General features: G+C 56.7%; 1 protein-coding gene across 1 annotated transcript; it reads right to left on the minus strand.

Annotated features, from left to right (window-relative positions):
- Positions 1-1,700: 1,700 nt before the first annotated feature.
- On the minus strand, positions 1,701-12,328 carry RGR (retinal G protein coupled receptor). Its single transcript, XM_044765812.2, has 7 exons — positions 12,179-12,328; positions 10,367-10,523; positions 9,121-9,242; positions 6,387-6,540; positions 4,888-5,005; positions 2,803-2,916; positions 1,701-2,312 (listed from the first exon to the last, which is right to left on the minus strand). The coding sequence occupies exons 1-7, from the start codon at positions 12,255-12,257 to the stop codon at positions 2,181-2,183; spliced, it is 876 nt and encodes a 291-aa protein (XP_044621747.1). The 5' UTR covers positions 12,258-12,328; the 3' UTR covers positions 1,701-2,180.
- Positions 12,329-13,829: the final 1,501 nt, after the last annotated feature.

A 13,829-nucleotide genomic window follows, 5' to 3' on the forward strand; every position in this document is an offset into this window, starting at 1 on the left:
CAGACACAGCATGAGGGCTGTGCATCTGCCGGGGCACACGGAGCACAGCCAGGCGGGGGCGGTTCTGGGTCCTGGGACTGTGCTCCTGCTTCTATCAGGTGCTGGCTGTGTTCCATCCAGGGATGACGCCTCAGATTGCCCCTGGGGCCCCCAGTGGTGGCTGGGCTGCGCCAAGGAGGGCACGGTGGGTGTTGGAGTGTTGGTGGGAAGGAGGGCAGAGGAGAGGTCTGCACAGGGTCCACAGGGGACTCCAGACCCTGAAAGGGTTTGGGGACATGGCAGAGAAGCCCAAGGGTGATGAGACTCCCTAAACCCATCTGTGAGTGAGACGTAGGGTGTGGGTAGACTTGGGGCTTCCACACAATGGCTCCAGGCAGGACCCTGGCCGTCCGCCCCACCCCCGCCGGGGTGCTGCTCCAACCCAGCAGGGCGATGCTGAGCCCACCTTCCCCTCCTCCAGACAGACTTGGGGATGCAGGGCTTGAGCTAACGGTGTCCTTGACGGCGCCAGCCAACCTGCCTTCCTCCCCATCTCTCCTCTGAGCACAGGAGGGGCATGATCTGTTTGGGGACACTGGCCACCCTTGCTGGGGGTCTCCAGCCTCCTCTCATCTTCTACCCCTTCTCTCTCTGAGCCTGGGGATCATCCTCGTCTCTTCTCACCGTGTTCCCTCGTCCCTCATTAGGGACTAAGTGTTTCTGTTGGTGGAGTGAGTGGTGGGTACCCAATAATGACAATTTAAAGATCATGGGCTATGGGGGCAGGGTCAGCATCTCTGGGCCCCGGACCCCATTGCTTTCCTGGTCACCCACTCAGCCTGTGTGTGAGCCTGGCCTCCATTCCAGGGCCCAGGACAAGGTCCCGTGTGGGCGTGGAGTGAAGCCGGGTGTCATCTTGTCTACGGGCACAGTCTAGGAGACAGCACTGTGCGAAGGCTGCCTCCCCTCCCCAGTGCACCTGGTTTTGCAAAATAACTGATGGGCCTCTGCTTTGTGTAGACTTCTTATGACATATCAGTTACCGTGGCCTGATTTTCTGCATCTGCAAAACCGAGAGGCGGGTCCTGGTGTACAGGGGTCCCAGAAGCTGTACTCATGACCCCCGACTCCCTACCCCCTGGGACTCGTCTCTGCCCCCCATCACCTCCATGGAATCAAGCTTTTGTCCTTCCCGCCTCCTTGGTGCCTGGGGCAGCTTCCCTTCCATCCTCAGACCTTCGGTGGACCTTTTGGTCACCCTGCCAACCATCTCCATTTCCCTCTAGGGCAACGGGTCCCACCCAGGTCTGTGCATCTGCCACATTTTGTCCCCAAAGTGCTGACGCTGAGGGAGGTGCAGATGTACATGCAGGGTTGGGGACCCCAGCATCACTGTCACAAACCAGATGCCCACGGGCTCTGCAGGAACACATGGGCTGCAGCTGATGAGAGAGGACACGCCCTGGGCAAATGGCAAGCCGCCCTGAGCTCACAAACTGTCCCCATCGAGGGGGGCAGGCCGGCGGGGCCTCATCTGTGGACATCTGGAGTTTTAAATAAATTGTCCTAATTTTTTAATGTTGGCAACTCAGCAACATGCAGCTAGCTGTCTTTGACTGGTGGGTGCTGGTGGCTAAGTTATTTCCAGTCCTTTCTGCATGGTCAAGTAACCATGACTGTCATTGCATCTCACAAGCTGGGAAACAGATGCACAGGCAGAGCGGGTCACTGGCACCAGATCACGATTTAATAAGCGGCGTTTGAACAAGCCAACCTGGGGCTTTCACCCCTTCCTATGTCAGACCCCGAGTCCTAACAGCTCTGTTTTAATGAACGGCTTCTATGTGCGTGGCGAGTGCACAATATCTTGTGCAAGACCCACAACAGCCCATATTCCTCTCCTTATGTTGGCGGTCAGAGAGAGTGACTTTCCAAGATCTCTCAGCCTCTGTGGAGGAGGTCTAGGACCAACACTCAGGCCCGTCTGCTCCAACGTCCCCGCTCCTTCCGTGCAGCCTGGTTTCTCTCTGAATCCAGTGTCCAGCCTGGGGCCAGGCTCACCAGGGCCATTGGAGATGGTGATGAGGATCTGGAGCTTGGCTTCGGAGGCTGCGGGGCAGGCCTCCCGGGGCAGCCTCCTGGCGTGGGGTTCCATCCAGGGTGGAGGGATGGGCCTGGGTCTGAGCAGCCCCAGGAAGATGTCACTGGGCTCGGTCCCGCTCACTTTTCTGTGGCGAGAGGCACTGCCAGATCCCCCTGTGGAGCATCTCACTGCCGAGGGCGTAGTTGACGGCATTGATCGTGGGCACCGTCTTGGCGACGAGGGCCGGTACCTGTTGTGATAGGGAAGTGCAGAAGACAAGCTTCAGAGCCTCTGCTCCTCTCCCTGGTCCCATCTGGTCACCCTGCCTCCCCCACCCCGCCCTGCAGCCAACTGGTCACCCTGCCTCCCCCACCCCGCCCTGCAGCCACCAGTCACTTGTCCTTCGCTTGATTCTGCAGCCTCTGAGCTGCCTCTGACCAGGTGGCAGATGATGCACAGAAACGCCCTCCTCCCCGGGCACCAGTCTCAGCCCCTGGCCCCAGAGTGTACTGTTCACCATCTGGCTGTCCGTCTCTGTCATCTCACATGAGGCCTAGGCAATGCCAAGCTGCTGCCCTGTGTGGCCCGGGGGACCAGCAAATATGGAGTGTTATGAATGTTCAAAGGAAAAGAGAAAGAGAGAGCCTATCGTGGAGGCCAAAAGCCAGAAAGAGAGATGGGGCAGAACAGAGGCACAAAGATGGAGAGGGGTCTAGCTTTGGGTACTAGAGGGTCTGTACCATCCGAAGCTTGGGGGAGATGGAGGTGGCATCTGCGACGGTCGCGTACAGATACAGGAGGGCATAGGGGCCCCAGCAGAGCAGCAGGGTCCTGGCTGGCAGCGTGGTGTTCACCTGGGGAGAAATGGGTACGGGAGGGAGGCGTCCACTTGCTCCAGGTGGCCCGCGGACCAGGCCGGCACTCAGCAGGGCTGCAGGAAGATGCTGAGCCTGCGGAGGAACTTGGGACCAGATGAATCTCTCTTCTGTTTAAGATGCGTGACCCTAAGCCTCTCATTTAAGCTACTTGACCTCAGTTGCCTTGTCTGTAAAGTGGCCCGATAATTCCTGAGTTGCGTGGAGGCGGGGATTGGGGGCCGATAATGAGCTAATGAGCTTCCTGGTCGGGGCTCCTTTTGAGAAACCCTGGGCTCCGTGGGTGTGGCCGTGTGCATGAGGGTCTCGTGGCTGAGCTGCCCTCACACCTCTGTCCCTGACCCAGCTGGTCAGCAGCAGCTGCAGCCACCTGGGGGACAGCCTGTCGTGGGTTCATGGGGGCCACTTTCCGCCCTCGGACATACAACCCGGGCGCCGGCCTGTGGTGCCACCTGGGGCCACCGGGGGCGCACGCCTCGGGATCTAATTTCGGGCCGGAAGCTGCAGGTTCCTGCTCCCCCTATACACTCGGATGTTAAAGTTCTGACCCTAAAAATCAGCGCCTGTGTTCTCATTGGCCACGCCTCCCTTTAACAAAGAAGGTGACAAGTTGGGACGAGGGTACATTTTTTCCTGGAATTTTGGATTTTAAAATATACTGACCGGGAGATATTTTTTCTCTTGAATTGTCCCTCAATCAAAAAAAAAAAAAAAAAAAAGGTGCTTAGCACAGGTGGGAGGCCCCTCCCGTCGGAGCTGAGGCCGGAGGAGAGCTGACCCCTACGCGGAGAGACTGCCACCTCCTCCGGAAACCGCTCAGCTCGCAGCCGTGGTCCCCGGGAGCGCGCAGCGACCTCTGCTGATGCTGCCCACCTGATGGTTTAAAGTCAACCCGGAAAACGGGGAAAATCCGTGTGGCAGCCGTGTCTCTGGCTGATTGAGCCTCTGATAAATGAGGCGACTTGGAGCACCCAGGCCGGGCAGCGCGGAGGACACCCGGGAGGCGGCGGCGAGCAGGCAAGCACCCAGCCGGGAGCGGGGGACACGATCTGGTCGCGCACAGACAGCATCGCCCTCTGTCTGGGACTCAGAGGAACCTGGGGCTCCAGCTTAAATTGATTTGTTCAGTCCTTTTCCAATTCTCAGAAGAAAAAAAAAAAGTGGCAGATTAAATGTCTCAACAAAGAGAGTGTTTCTTCCGTTCGTTATGATGAACTACTTGGGTGGTGAAGGGGCCGACCCGGGTTTGGATCCGAGTGGGCTGTTACTAGATGTGTGGCTTTTGGTGTATTGCACAGCCAACCCCTTTCAGCCGCAATTTTCTGGTCTGTGACTCAGGGATAACATAAACCCTTTCTTCCTCAGAGATCGGTTGCAAGGATGTAATGGCATAATGCACAGAACGTAATATTTATACAATTTTTGAATCTCTGATGCTCATTATGACTCATCTGCTAGAGACTGTCCAGGTGACAAAGTTAAAAGAAAATGGTGACAAGGAAATATTAATGCAGAAGTTCAGAAATGGCCGGGGGCTCATTTTGAAGTGTTGTTTCTCTTGGACAGATGTGGTTGCAGTTGTGGTTTCACGTTGTGGATCACTGCCTGCGCCTGCAACTCAATGAAACATCTCGAAGCAATTTAAAAGCAACATTTTAAAAACGTGATTTCGTGCAACCCTCAAATCCTCGGGAGGCGTGCATGGTGGCCTGCAGGGGGCCCTGGCTCTCCCGGGCTGCGGGGTCTGGGTAAATCTGAGCGTCCTGACCCTTCCTCCCGGGTCTTGGTGATGCCCAGCAATTGGGAGTGTCTGTTCCGTCCCTAACACCCCATGCTCCATGGAAGCTGGATTTTCTCCTGATCGTTGGATCATCTGTGACATCATTCATGTTCCCTGGTGTCCCTCATGGGGACAGGGAGAGCTCATCTGCTCTGGGCGTGGGTCCTTACCTGGAGCTGGCCGGTCTTCCCGAGCTTCTGCTCCATGAGCCGGTAGGATGTGAGTGTGATGAGGAGGGGCAGGAGGAGGTTGAAAAAGGCCATGGTGAGGAGGAAGCTGGTGAAGTTCCTGCAGGCAGAGGGGTGGAGGGTCAGGATCGTCTTTCGGGGTTCATCAGCGGCCCTCGAAGGCCCATCAGACTTTGCTCTGGATGGTCAGATGCGGGAAGTGCTCCTATCAGACAACTGCTCAGAGTGTGGCCGCTCATGGGTCCCCGCTGAACTCCCTTGGGAGCCAGGGAGCGACTCGGTCCTCCTAGAACCTGCCTGCAGGAGCCCGGGGGCAGAGACGAGGGAGAGGCCTCCTTGGTTCATGCTCAGCCTGCTCTCTGTCTGTGCCCCTAGCGTAGAAAACAGCACAGCTTAGCTTGAGAAACATGTTTACCGAATGGAGGAGATGTCAGTGGAGCAAGAGGAAAGATCATTCAAGGAGTGTTCTAGGCATGGGGATTCGAAAGGGCCTGAGGAAGAGACTCGACACTGTGTCACTGAAGAAATCATTGAGGGACCACAGAAGAGCCTGGGGTTCCAGGTAATGGTCATGGGGAGGCGGAGGCCTGACCAGGAGCAGGTGAGAGTCACAGGGAGGAGATTCCTGTTCCGTGAAGTGGGGACGGCGTCACCCTGGCACTGTCCACTAAGTAGGGGTAGGAGGAAGGACTGCCAGAAGGACTGGACAGCGGCTGGGGAAATACCTGCAGAGAGGGCCCTGGACGGACACTGGACAAGACCTAGGGTTCTTAAGTGGATTCCCTGGGAAGCCTGTCATCGGTAGACATGAGTAAACATATGGAACAAACGAATGCAACCTGGCTCTGGCAGAAGCAAGAGGGAGGCTGGACCAGGTGACTACCCCCCACCCAAGGCAGGCTCTAAAGGGTCTCCCTCTGCCCTGGTCTCCCCAGAGCCTTGTGGACGGGGCAGTGCTAGACACGTGCTCCATGATGGTGGGGGCCGTCATGCACTCCATCCTGTCTCTCTAGGGTGTGACCCAAGGATTGGCTCACAGCAGACGCTCAAGGAATCTGGAGAGGCGGACTCCATGCCGAGGAGGTCCCTCCCAATGCAAAGACCTTCACATTCTTTGAATCTGTCCAACTAGGGACATGGCTCCTTCTAGAAAATGATGAAGTCAGAGCTGGGACAGCTGACTGTGCTGAAGACCGCAAAGGGGTCGTGGAGCTCAGTGACTAATGGCTCACTGGATAATGCCCCATCTTAGGCCCAATTCTATGCCCCGATTTGCATAATATTGCCATCACTTGGCTCGTCTTGGGCTTTCCCCATCCCACTGTTAACTTACAAGTGGGTATCACCACTAAGGAGTTGAGATTGTCCAACAAGGGTTGACACTTCCCCATTTGGATTTTCAGCCGTGACACACTTGTCACAAGAGCTCAAAGCCAAGGTTCCCATAGAAAGGAGGCTGGAAGCTGCTCCTCCCACCTCACCTGTCCCCCTTGGAATAGTCCAGGGTGCAGCACGTCCCCAGCGGCTCATAGTCATAGTGGCCCCAGCCCAAGAGGGGCAGGGCCGCCCAGAAGGCAGAAGACAGCCACACGAAGAACACCAAGAAGACGGCCGTGTTCCACGCCAGTCGGCTGCCTGCGTGGGACAGAGGAGGAGGGTGGCTGAGAGGAAGACAGAGCTTGGCCGAGTGAAAAAGAATGGACTGCAGGGTCACCCAGCATGTCCCTAAACCTCCAGCTCTGATGCTTAACGGCTTAGTGCCTCGGGCAAGTGAAGAGTTTCTCTGACCTCAGTCTTCTCCTCCACAGAGGATTGTTATGAAGAACGGAAGAGATAATGGATGGCGAGGGTCTCCTAGCAGACACTCCATACCATCCCCTTCAGGGGACAGAGGGAAGCAGGGGGTTGCAAAGCTAAGTTAGGGAAGAAGCAGAAGCTCAGGTGAGGACATGGCGGAGGGAGTCAGGTCTGACTTACTGCTGTCCTTAACTCTTGCTCAGAAGCGGACCACCATCTCTGCTTCCAAGGTGCCCCTCAGAGAACTCTGAGCTTGGGAGTCAGGGCCTCACCTCAGTGCTAGTGGCAGAGGCTGGGTCCAGGCGGCATCTTCTGGTGTAAGCGGTCCACTGATGACCTCTCCACTCTCCCTCACTCTGCCCCTCACAGCCTCATCCAGCCCTTCTCAGCCAGCGCCTCCTCCCGGACCCGGCTTCAGAAGACCTTTCCCAGGGGCCTCCTCTGTCGATGGGTTATTTGTCATGGTCCTTTGTGGACGAGACCCTGGGGCAGAGGCCAGGACTCCGGGTGGGGTGCCATCAGCAGAGAAGAGCAGGTCTCTACCCCCTTCATCCTGACACTTTGCTTCCATTGACGCAGCCCCAGATGGCATTTGCTTGGATGTGTCCTGCTATGGATTGAATGTTTATGTCCCCCCAGATTTATATGTTGAAGCCTTCATCCCCGTGCAATGGTATTTGGGGGTGGGGCCTTTGGGAGGTAATTAAGTCATGTAGGTGGAGCCCCCATGATGGGATTGGTGCCCTCATAAGAAGGGACATGAGAGATGCGCTCTCTCTCCTTCATGTGACGACACAGCGAGAAGGCAACCGTCCACAAGCCAGGAAAAGGGCCCGCCCCAGAACCCGGCACGTGAGCTCAGCGTTCCAGCCTCCAGAACTGGGAGAAATACTCTCCTGTTGTTCGAGCTGCCCAGGCTGCAGTATTTTTGTTACAGCGGCCCCAACAGACTAAGATAGCCCCCTAGCTGTGGGCACAGTAGTTAATATCCACCTCGACCCAGGTGTCGTGTCAGCCTTTTCAGCTTTGGAAACAGATGACCAAGGTGGCACGCCCGAGGTCACCCAGTAATGGAGTGATGAGCTCAGACCCTTCCTTAACCCTCCCTGTTTTCACATCCCTCTGCTGGGCACTGAAACACAGAAAGGGCCTTCATCCAGAGGCCCCTGGAACAGCGCTTAGCTGCTCCGTATTAAGGTAGAGAAGCCCATTGGTGTCTGAGAAGGGGTGTGTGTGTGTGTGTGCACATGAGTGTGTGATGGTCCGAGGGGGCTTTGAGGCAGAGCTGGAAGAGGAGTGGTGGGAGAGGACTCCCAGGTCGAGGGGGCAGGATAGGAGTTGGGACAGGATAAGAGCAGAAGCGAGCTTCTGGCCTGGAGGGAGGCGTGTGACTTTGCCGAGGGCACGGGGCTGTGTGTGTCTGCGGCTAGGGCAGATCTGCATTCCCGAGGGGCGATGCTCAGGGCTTGAGGCCCTGCTGGCCATGACCCCACAGCATCCTCTGTGCCAGGCAAATCCACAGCTTGGGACTCCGCACCCAGGAGACAAAGGGCAAGACCACGTCTGCAGGCAGCCAGGCCATGCCCAACCCCAGCTCTGCCCCTATGAGCTGTGCGACCCTGGGCAAGCTCCTTCTCTGAGCCTCTACTTCCCAGTCTGCAAGCTGGGGGTTTGCTGTGAGGGTTAGCTGAGCCGCGGCTCCCCAAAGCCTCTGGTGCGAGTGGGATTCTAGAGGGTCTATGAGTGAACATGTTTTTTATTTTAATGCAGATTAAAATTATAAAAATGTTAAAGTTGAGATTTCACAGATACTGTTTAAAAGGGGACTAAAGCAGGCATTTAAATGTTTAAAAGTGAGTCCCTTTTAAGAAAAAAAAATCAAGTAAATAACAGAGCAGGTAGTACACTGATATGGCCAATTAAGAAGGTGGCGTTTGACAACACAGCTTGGGAAATCGAGAGCTAGTGTTCATTAAACCCCGTGGAAGTGTGAAGTACAGGGACACATGCCCAGCTACACACACACACACACACACACACCCCGCACCTCTCTGCCTCCCAAAGTGCCTGTCTTCAAGGGCATTTTCTCTATCCGCGATTTCATCTGATTTTAAAAATAAAACTGTGAGGTTGGTTAGAAAGATCATCTTGCAGAGGAGGAGACTAGGGTTCAGAGAGGACCCCTGACTTGCCTGAGATTGCAGCAAAGGCACAGGCAGCCTTTCCAGCGCGTGCCTCGACACCTCTTGTGTCCTCTCCCACCCTCCCTCCTCTCATGAATGCTCACACCCCACACTCGTGCACCCTCACACCCACCCACACTCCCCGTGACTGGGACACACTGAGCAGACCTGCGGCCTGATCACCCTCCCTACGTGGACGTCCTTCCATGCTGGGAGCCCAGAGACCACGACGTACGGGTGCAGTAGTGGTGATAGCGTCCCCAGGCGATGGCCGCGCTGCTGCAGATGCTGGCCAGCGCCGTCACAAAGCCCTGGAAGCCATGGGCCTGGCAGCCTTCCGAGCCGTAGGGCCAGCGCCTGTGGAGACACTGGGCACCGGTGACCCCTCCCCTCCGCCCCTGCCCTCCTCCCACACCTGCCAGCCGGCAGCTGGGACAGCACCCTCCTGAATGTTGGCCTGGCTCCTCGGAAGGGGGCTTTGTCATCTGCTCCTCCTATGAGGAAACTGAGGCCTTCGAGACCGAGTCGCTGGCGTGAAGGGTGGAGCTCATGCACGCTCTCAGGCTCAGGGTCCTTCACTGACCTCGGCTAGACCAAAGGGTCTCTCCACCTGTGTGATCAGATGCCTCCAGCACAGGAAATGGAACCCCTGAGCTGGGAGGAGAGCAATGCCTTTACGCTATAGATGGAGAAATCGAAGCTCAGAGAGGAACAGTGACGGAGCCAAGGTCACACAGCAGATGAAGGCAAAGAGGATAGGCCCCAGGCCTCCCAACTCTTGGCCCCATGGGCCAAGGAGGGTGGAAGTTTCAGTTGCCCCCTACCCTGGGCAGGGGCAGCAGGAGATCAGGGCCGGGAACCCTCACTGGCCCAGACCCCATGGACTGGTCAGCCCTGGGCATCCACACCCGGGTGGGCTCCAGCCTCCATCTGTGGTGCCCGAAACCAGAACAGGAATATTCTGTCCGCTTAAGAAAACAATCTTGGGGCCACAGTGGAAGACTGTGGATTGCACAGCAGGAGGTCTGAAACACTTGTGAAAATTCTGTTCGCTTTCAAAAACACTTCTTTAAGGCTTCCTAGGTGCCAGGCATTGTTTTGAGCTATTTACAAATAATAACAAGTCAATACTTCCGATCACCATGAGTGAGGTGATAATATCCAATTTACAGAAGAAGCCAAGAGGCGGAAACAAAAAAGCCAGGATTCAGACCCAGAAGCCTGGGCACAGGGCCTGGACTCTTAGTTCCTGCAGCCAGCAGGCTCTGTGGGTCTGCTCTGAGCAGCTCCTGTGTTCCAGAATCCGACTGTGGTCCTCCAGGGATGGCCTGGAATTCGGATCTACCATAGCTCAGCCTGCCCACCATCTCCCCTATTGTTGTCTATGGGCAGGAAGGATGCCTCTGGCCTGGCTGTCCAATGCCCAGAGGTCAGGCCCCAGGCTGGGCCCCGGAGCCCAGGGACCGGGGAGGGGCTGGTACCGGAGGAGGCTGGAAGTGGCTGCAACTAGAGCATTCAGGCTGAGCCCGCTGTCCGCCACTGCCAAGCTCAGCACCAGCAGGTGGCTGGGAGTCCGCAGTTCCGGGGTCTTGCAGAAAGAGAGGATGGTCAGGCTGTTGAGGCTGAGACCGGCGAGAGCTGAAAGGAAGGGAGGGGGCTGGCATTGGGGCTGGAGAGGCCCCCCGGGGGCAGAAACAGTGCCTCAGCAACCTCCCCCTTCATGCTCACAACCCTCTCAGTGTAGCCCAGCTCACATCTACGAGGTGGGCTGGCTGTCAGATGCCGAGAGCTGTAAGACGCGCACCCTGCCCTTCACCAACCCAGTCCACCGGGCAGACAGACCAGGAAGAAAACCGATGAAGCGTAGCATGGCTCCTGCCAGAACAGTGACGGGCACAGACAGCTCCTGAGGTCGGAACGTGCCAATCACAGTGCTGAGCACTTTACGCGGATCCTCTCAAGCCGTCTTCCCTGGGTACTGTCCTCTCCACTTACAGTTGGGAAACTGAGGCTCAGAGACGCTAGCTAACTTGTCCTAAGCGCACAGCTGGTAAGTGGTGGAGCTGGGACTCGAACTCAGTTCTTTCAAATTCCAAAATGCCCTCTCCAAGGGCTGTGGGGCAATGTCAGGGGGAGCCTCGGAGAGGAGGAGCCCGAGGAGGAGCTGGGAGCTGCCCAGGACACCAGCAGGGAGCTGAGCCGGAGGGGCATCTCAGGGGGCAGACGGACGGACCGAGCTTGAGCTACTCCTTGTGCTCTCTGAACCTTGGCCTCCCCATCGAGAGTAACGAATGGGGAAGGACCCTGACGTCAAAACTCTGAGTGTTTACTAGGAGGACAGTGTGTGGAAGAGCATTCTAGAAGAAGGGAGCAGCATCAAGTGGTAAAATTTCCAGGCGTGTCTGACTGTGAGATGCTGGATTGTGTGGTTCGCAGAAAAGAGGGGAAGGGGCTGGGCCGCCAGACAGCAGTGTCGGGGCCTCCAGGACCAGCCTAGTGGCTGCTCCTCCCTCTCCACTGGCGGCTCTCGTTGGGTGAGAACCTGTGCTGGTTATTTCTCTGGATCTGCTTCGAACAGAGCTGCATTCCCCATCCACCTAGTCTTGGGCCTGCCCAGCTCCAGGGTCTACAGGCCCAGCTCTGGCCTCAGTGAGCATCTTGGGGGTGCTGAGTTGAGGCAGGTACCTCCTGGACCCAGGTAGCCCCGGTGTGGAAATGCTCAGGGCCTGGGGAACGGGGGGTGGTGGAAGTGATGCGCGGCTGGAGAGGATGGCAGTGAATGAACTGAAATGCCCGGTGTCTGTCTAGGGTAGCACTTCATACCCATGATCACTTCTGACCTTTACCACCACTCACTGGAATGTCAGGGCATCGAGGGTCAGAGAACTCGAGTGACTTGGTGACAGTCACACGGAGAGCAGGTGGCAGAGCTGTGTGTCTTCAGAGCCTACCAGGGGCCTGCTCTTATACCAGATTCCTTGCAGGATTTCCAGGGAGTGGATTAAACTTTCTCCTGGCTGAATGGCCATGAGAAGGCCTGAACCCTGGATCTTGGTCATGCCCTGGGCAGGTGTCTCCCTTGCGAAGTCCCTCCCTCCCTCCCTCACCTTGCCTGGCTTGTCTCCCGGCTCCCAGCCTGCAGGCTGCATCCCACAACTGCTGCTGTCAGAGGTCCCCTTGGGTCTAGGCACAGGAATAGGGTTGGGGGAGCTTTCATTGCCAGCTACACAGCTGCAGCCTGGGTTCTGGGAGCCCCCTGGGTTCCTGCTCCATCCAAGCCCTGCCTGGCTCACCTTCCACCAGCAGCACCGTCCCCACGGCCAGCACCTCTAGCTCCCCGAAGCCGGCGGGCAGGGACCCGGACTCTGCCATCCTCAGCCTTCCTCCCAGCCAGCCCAGCTTCTCTGTGGCTCCCCAAAGCCAGGCCCCTCCCTTTTAAAGGGCCATTCCACGTGCTGGCACATGCAGGTGATTAAGCTATACTTTGGGCTCCTTCTTGCTGCCCCCCCACCCCTAAATTGTGCTCTTGGCCTGAACAGAAGGAACCCATTCACCAGTGGGACAGTGCAGCCTTTGTGAAAGCAGAATGGAGCCCTGGCTCATTCACTGCAGCCCCATCAGGCTGGATTAAGGTCCCAGCTGCCGAGTGGTGTGCAGTTGAGAGCCGAATTAGTAAGGAGTTGCATAACCAAGGGAGGGACTGGAGCTGCAGCTGTGCCTGAGAACTGAGGAGCCAGGCCCATCCCTGTGTGCAGCTGCTGACAAGCTGGACACCTGTGTGCATGCACGTGTGTGTCCACACGCTCACATGTGTCCTCACAAGCGACGGGGCAAGGATGATGGTTGGGAGGTCATCTGTTGTCATTGAAAGAACCCCGACTGGGACTGGAGACTGAAGGCCTGCTTCTGAATCTGCCACTAACTAGCTACGTGCCCTGGGGTGGCACCACTGGGGTCTTTTCAGGTCCTCCTTTGCAATGAAGCCTCTGTTTCCACGGCCTGTTTAGGTCTTGGTTAGAAGCTTACATCATGGCTGTGGCCTCCGGGGCTGCCCTTCCTGACCCCACACAGCACGTAGGCTACACAAGCATAAACGTCTCCCAGGGTACCGGCTTGAGACAGAGAGGCTGGAGCACGATCAGTGACAGACCTCATGTTTATTGAGTGCTTGCTGGGGGCCAGGCGCTGTGCTAAGCGATCTTAGGATGACTCCGACAACTCCAGGCATTGGACACCACCATGCTTTCCATTTCACTTGAGGAAACTGAGGCTCCAAGAAGCGGCCTGAGGTCACGCAAGGATTCATGGATGGAGCTGAAACAAAAGCCCGGTCTCCTGTTCCCTGGGCTCCTGGTCAGGCAGCTCATTCTATTCCGCAAATGTCCGTTTCCCACGCCTTGCTTCTTGCTGGTCCCCACTTATATCCTGAGCACCCCTCAGGGCTGAGCGGACACCCACGTCCTCATGGAGGCCTTCCTTGGTAACCCACTTCCCCCTTTCCCAATTTCGATCTTGTATTACTGGTTAACACAGAAGTCAGGGTTTTTTTTGTTTTTTTGTTTTTTTTTTTAATGCCTTCAAGATCCCAAAAGACCTCAAGGGAGAAGAGAAAGCAGGATAGGACCGGGAATCAGGGACAGAGTTCAGTGAGGCCGAAGAGAGAAGAGAAGGCATCTCCAATAGGATGAAGGAGGAGAAGGCAGGGATGTGGAAAGTGCAGGGCTGGCCTTTGGTTTGGGGAGGAGGGCATAGGCGGGAAGCACTGAGCACATCATAGTGGCTGGTTGGAAAGGGCAGAAGGCGCGGGAACAAACATTTCCTGGAAGCCAATATCATCAAGACAGGCCTGCAAAGAGCTAGGCGCTTCCCATGTGCAGGTGTCTGCCTTGGTCACTCCTCACTGGTCTAGGCCTGCCTGGGCCCATGGGTGCGAGGGACTGAGGA

Source organism: Equus asinus, chromosome 2 (genome assembly GCF_041296235.1).
Source record: "Equus asinus isolate D_3611 breed Donkey chromosome 2, EquAss-T2T_v2, whole genome shotgun sequence".
Classification (NCBI taxonomy): Eukaryota; Metazoa; Chordata; class Mammalia; order Perissodactyla; family Equidae; genus Equus; species Equus asinus.

Coding starts and splice junctions, on each gene's coding strand:
- RGR (XM_044765812.2), bottom strand. CDS start 12,257: ATGGCAGAGTCCGGGTCCCTGCCCGCCGGCTTCGGGGAGCTAGAGGTG. Junction 6,541..9,120: donor CTATCACCACTACTGCACCC/GTACGTCGTGGT, acceptor TGTCCCACGCAG/GCAGCCGACTGGCGTGGAAC. Junction 2,313..2,802: donor TCTCCCCCAAGCTTCGGATG/GTACAGACCCTC, acceptor CTATCACAACAG/GTACCGGCCCTCGTCGCCAA.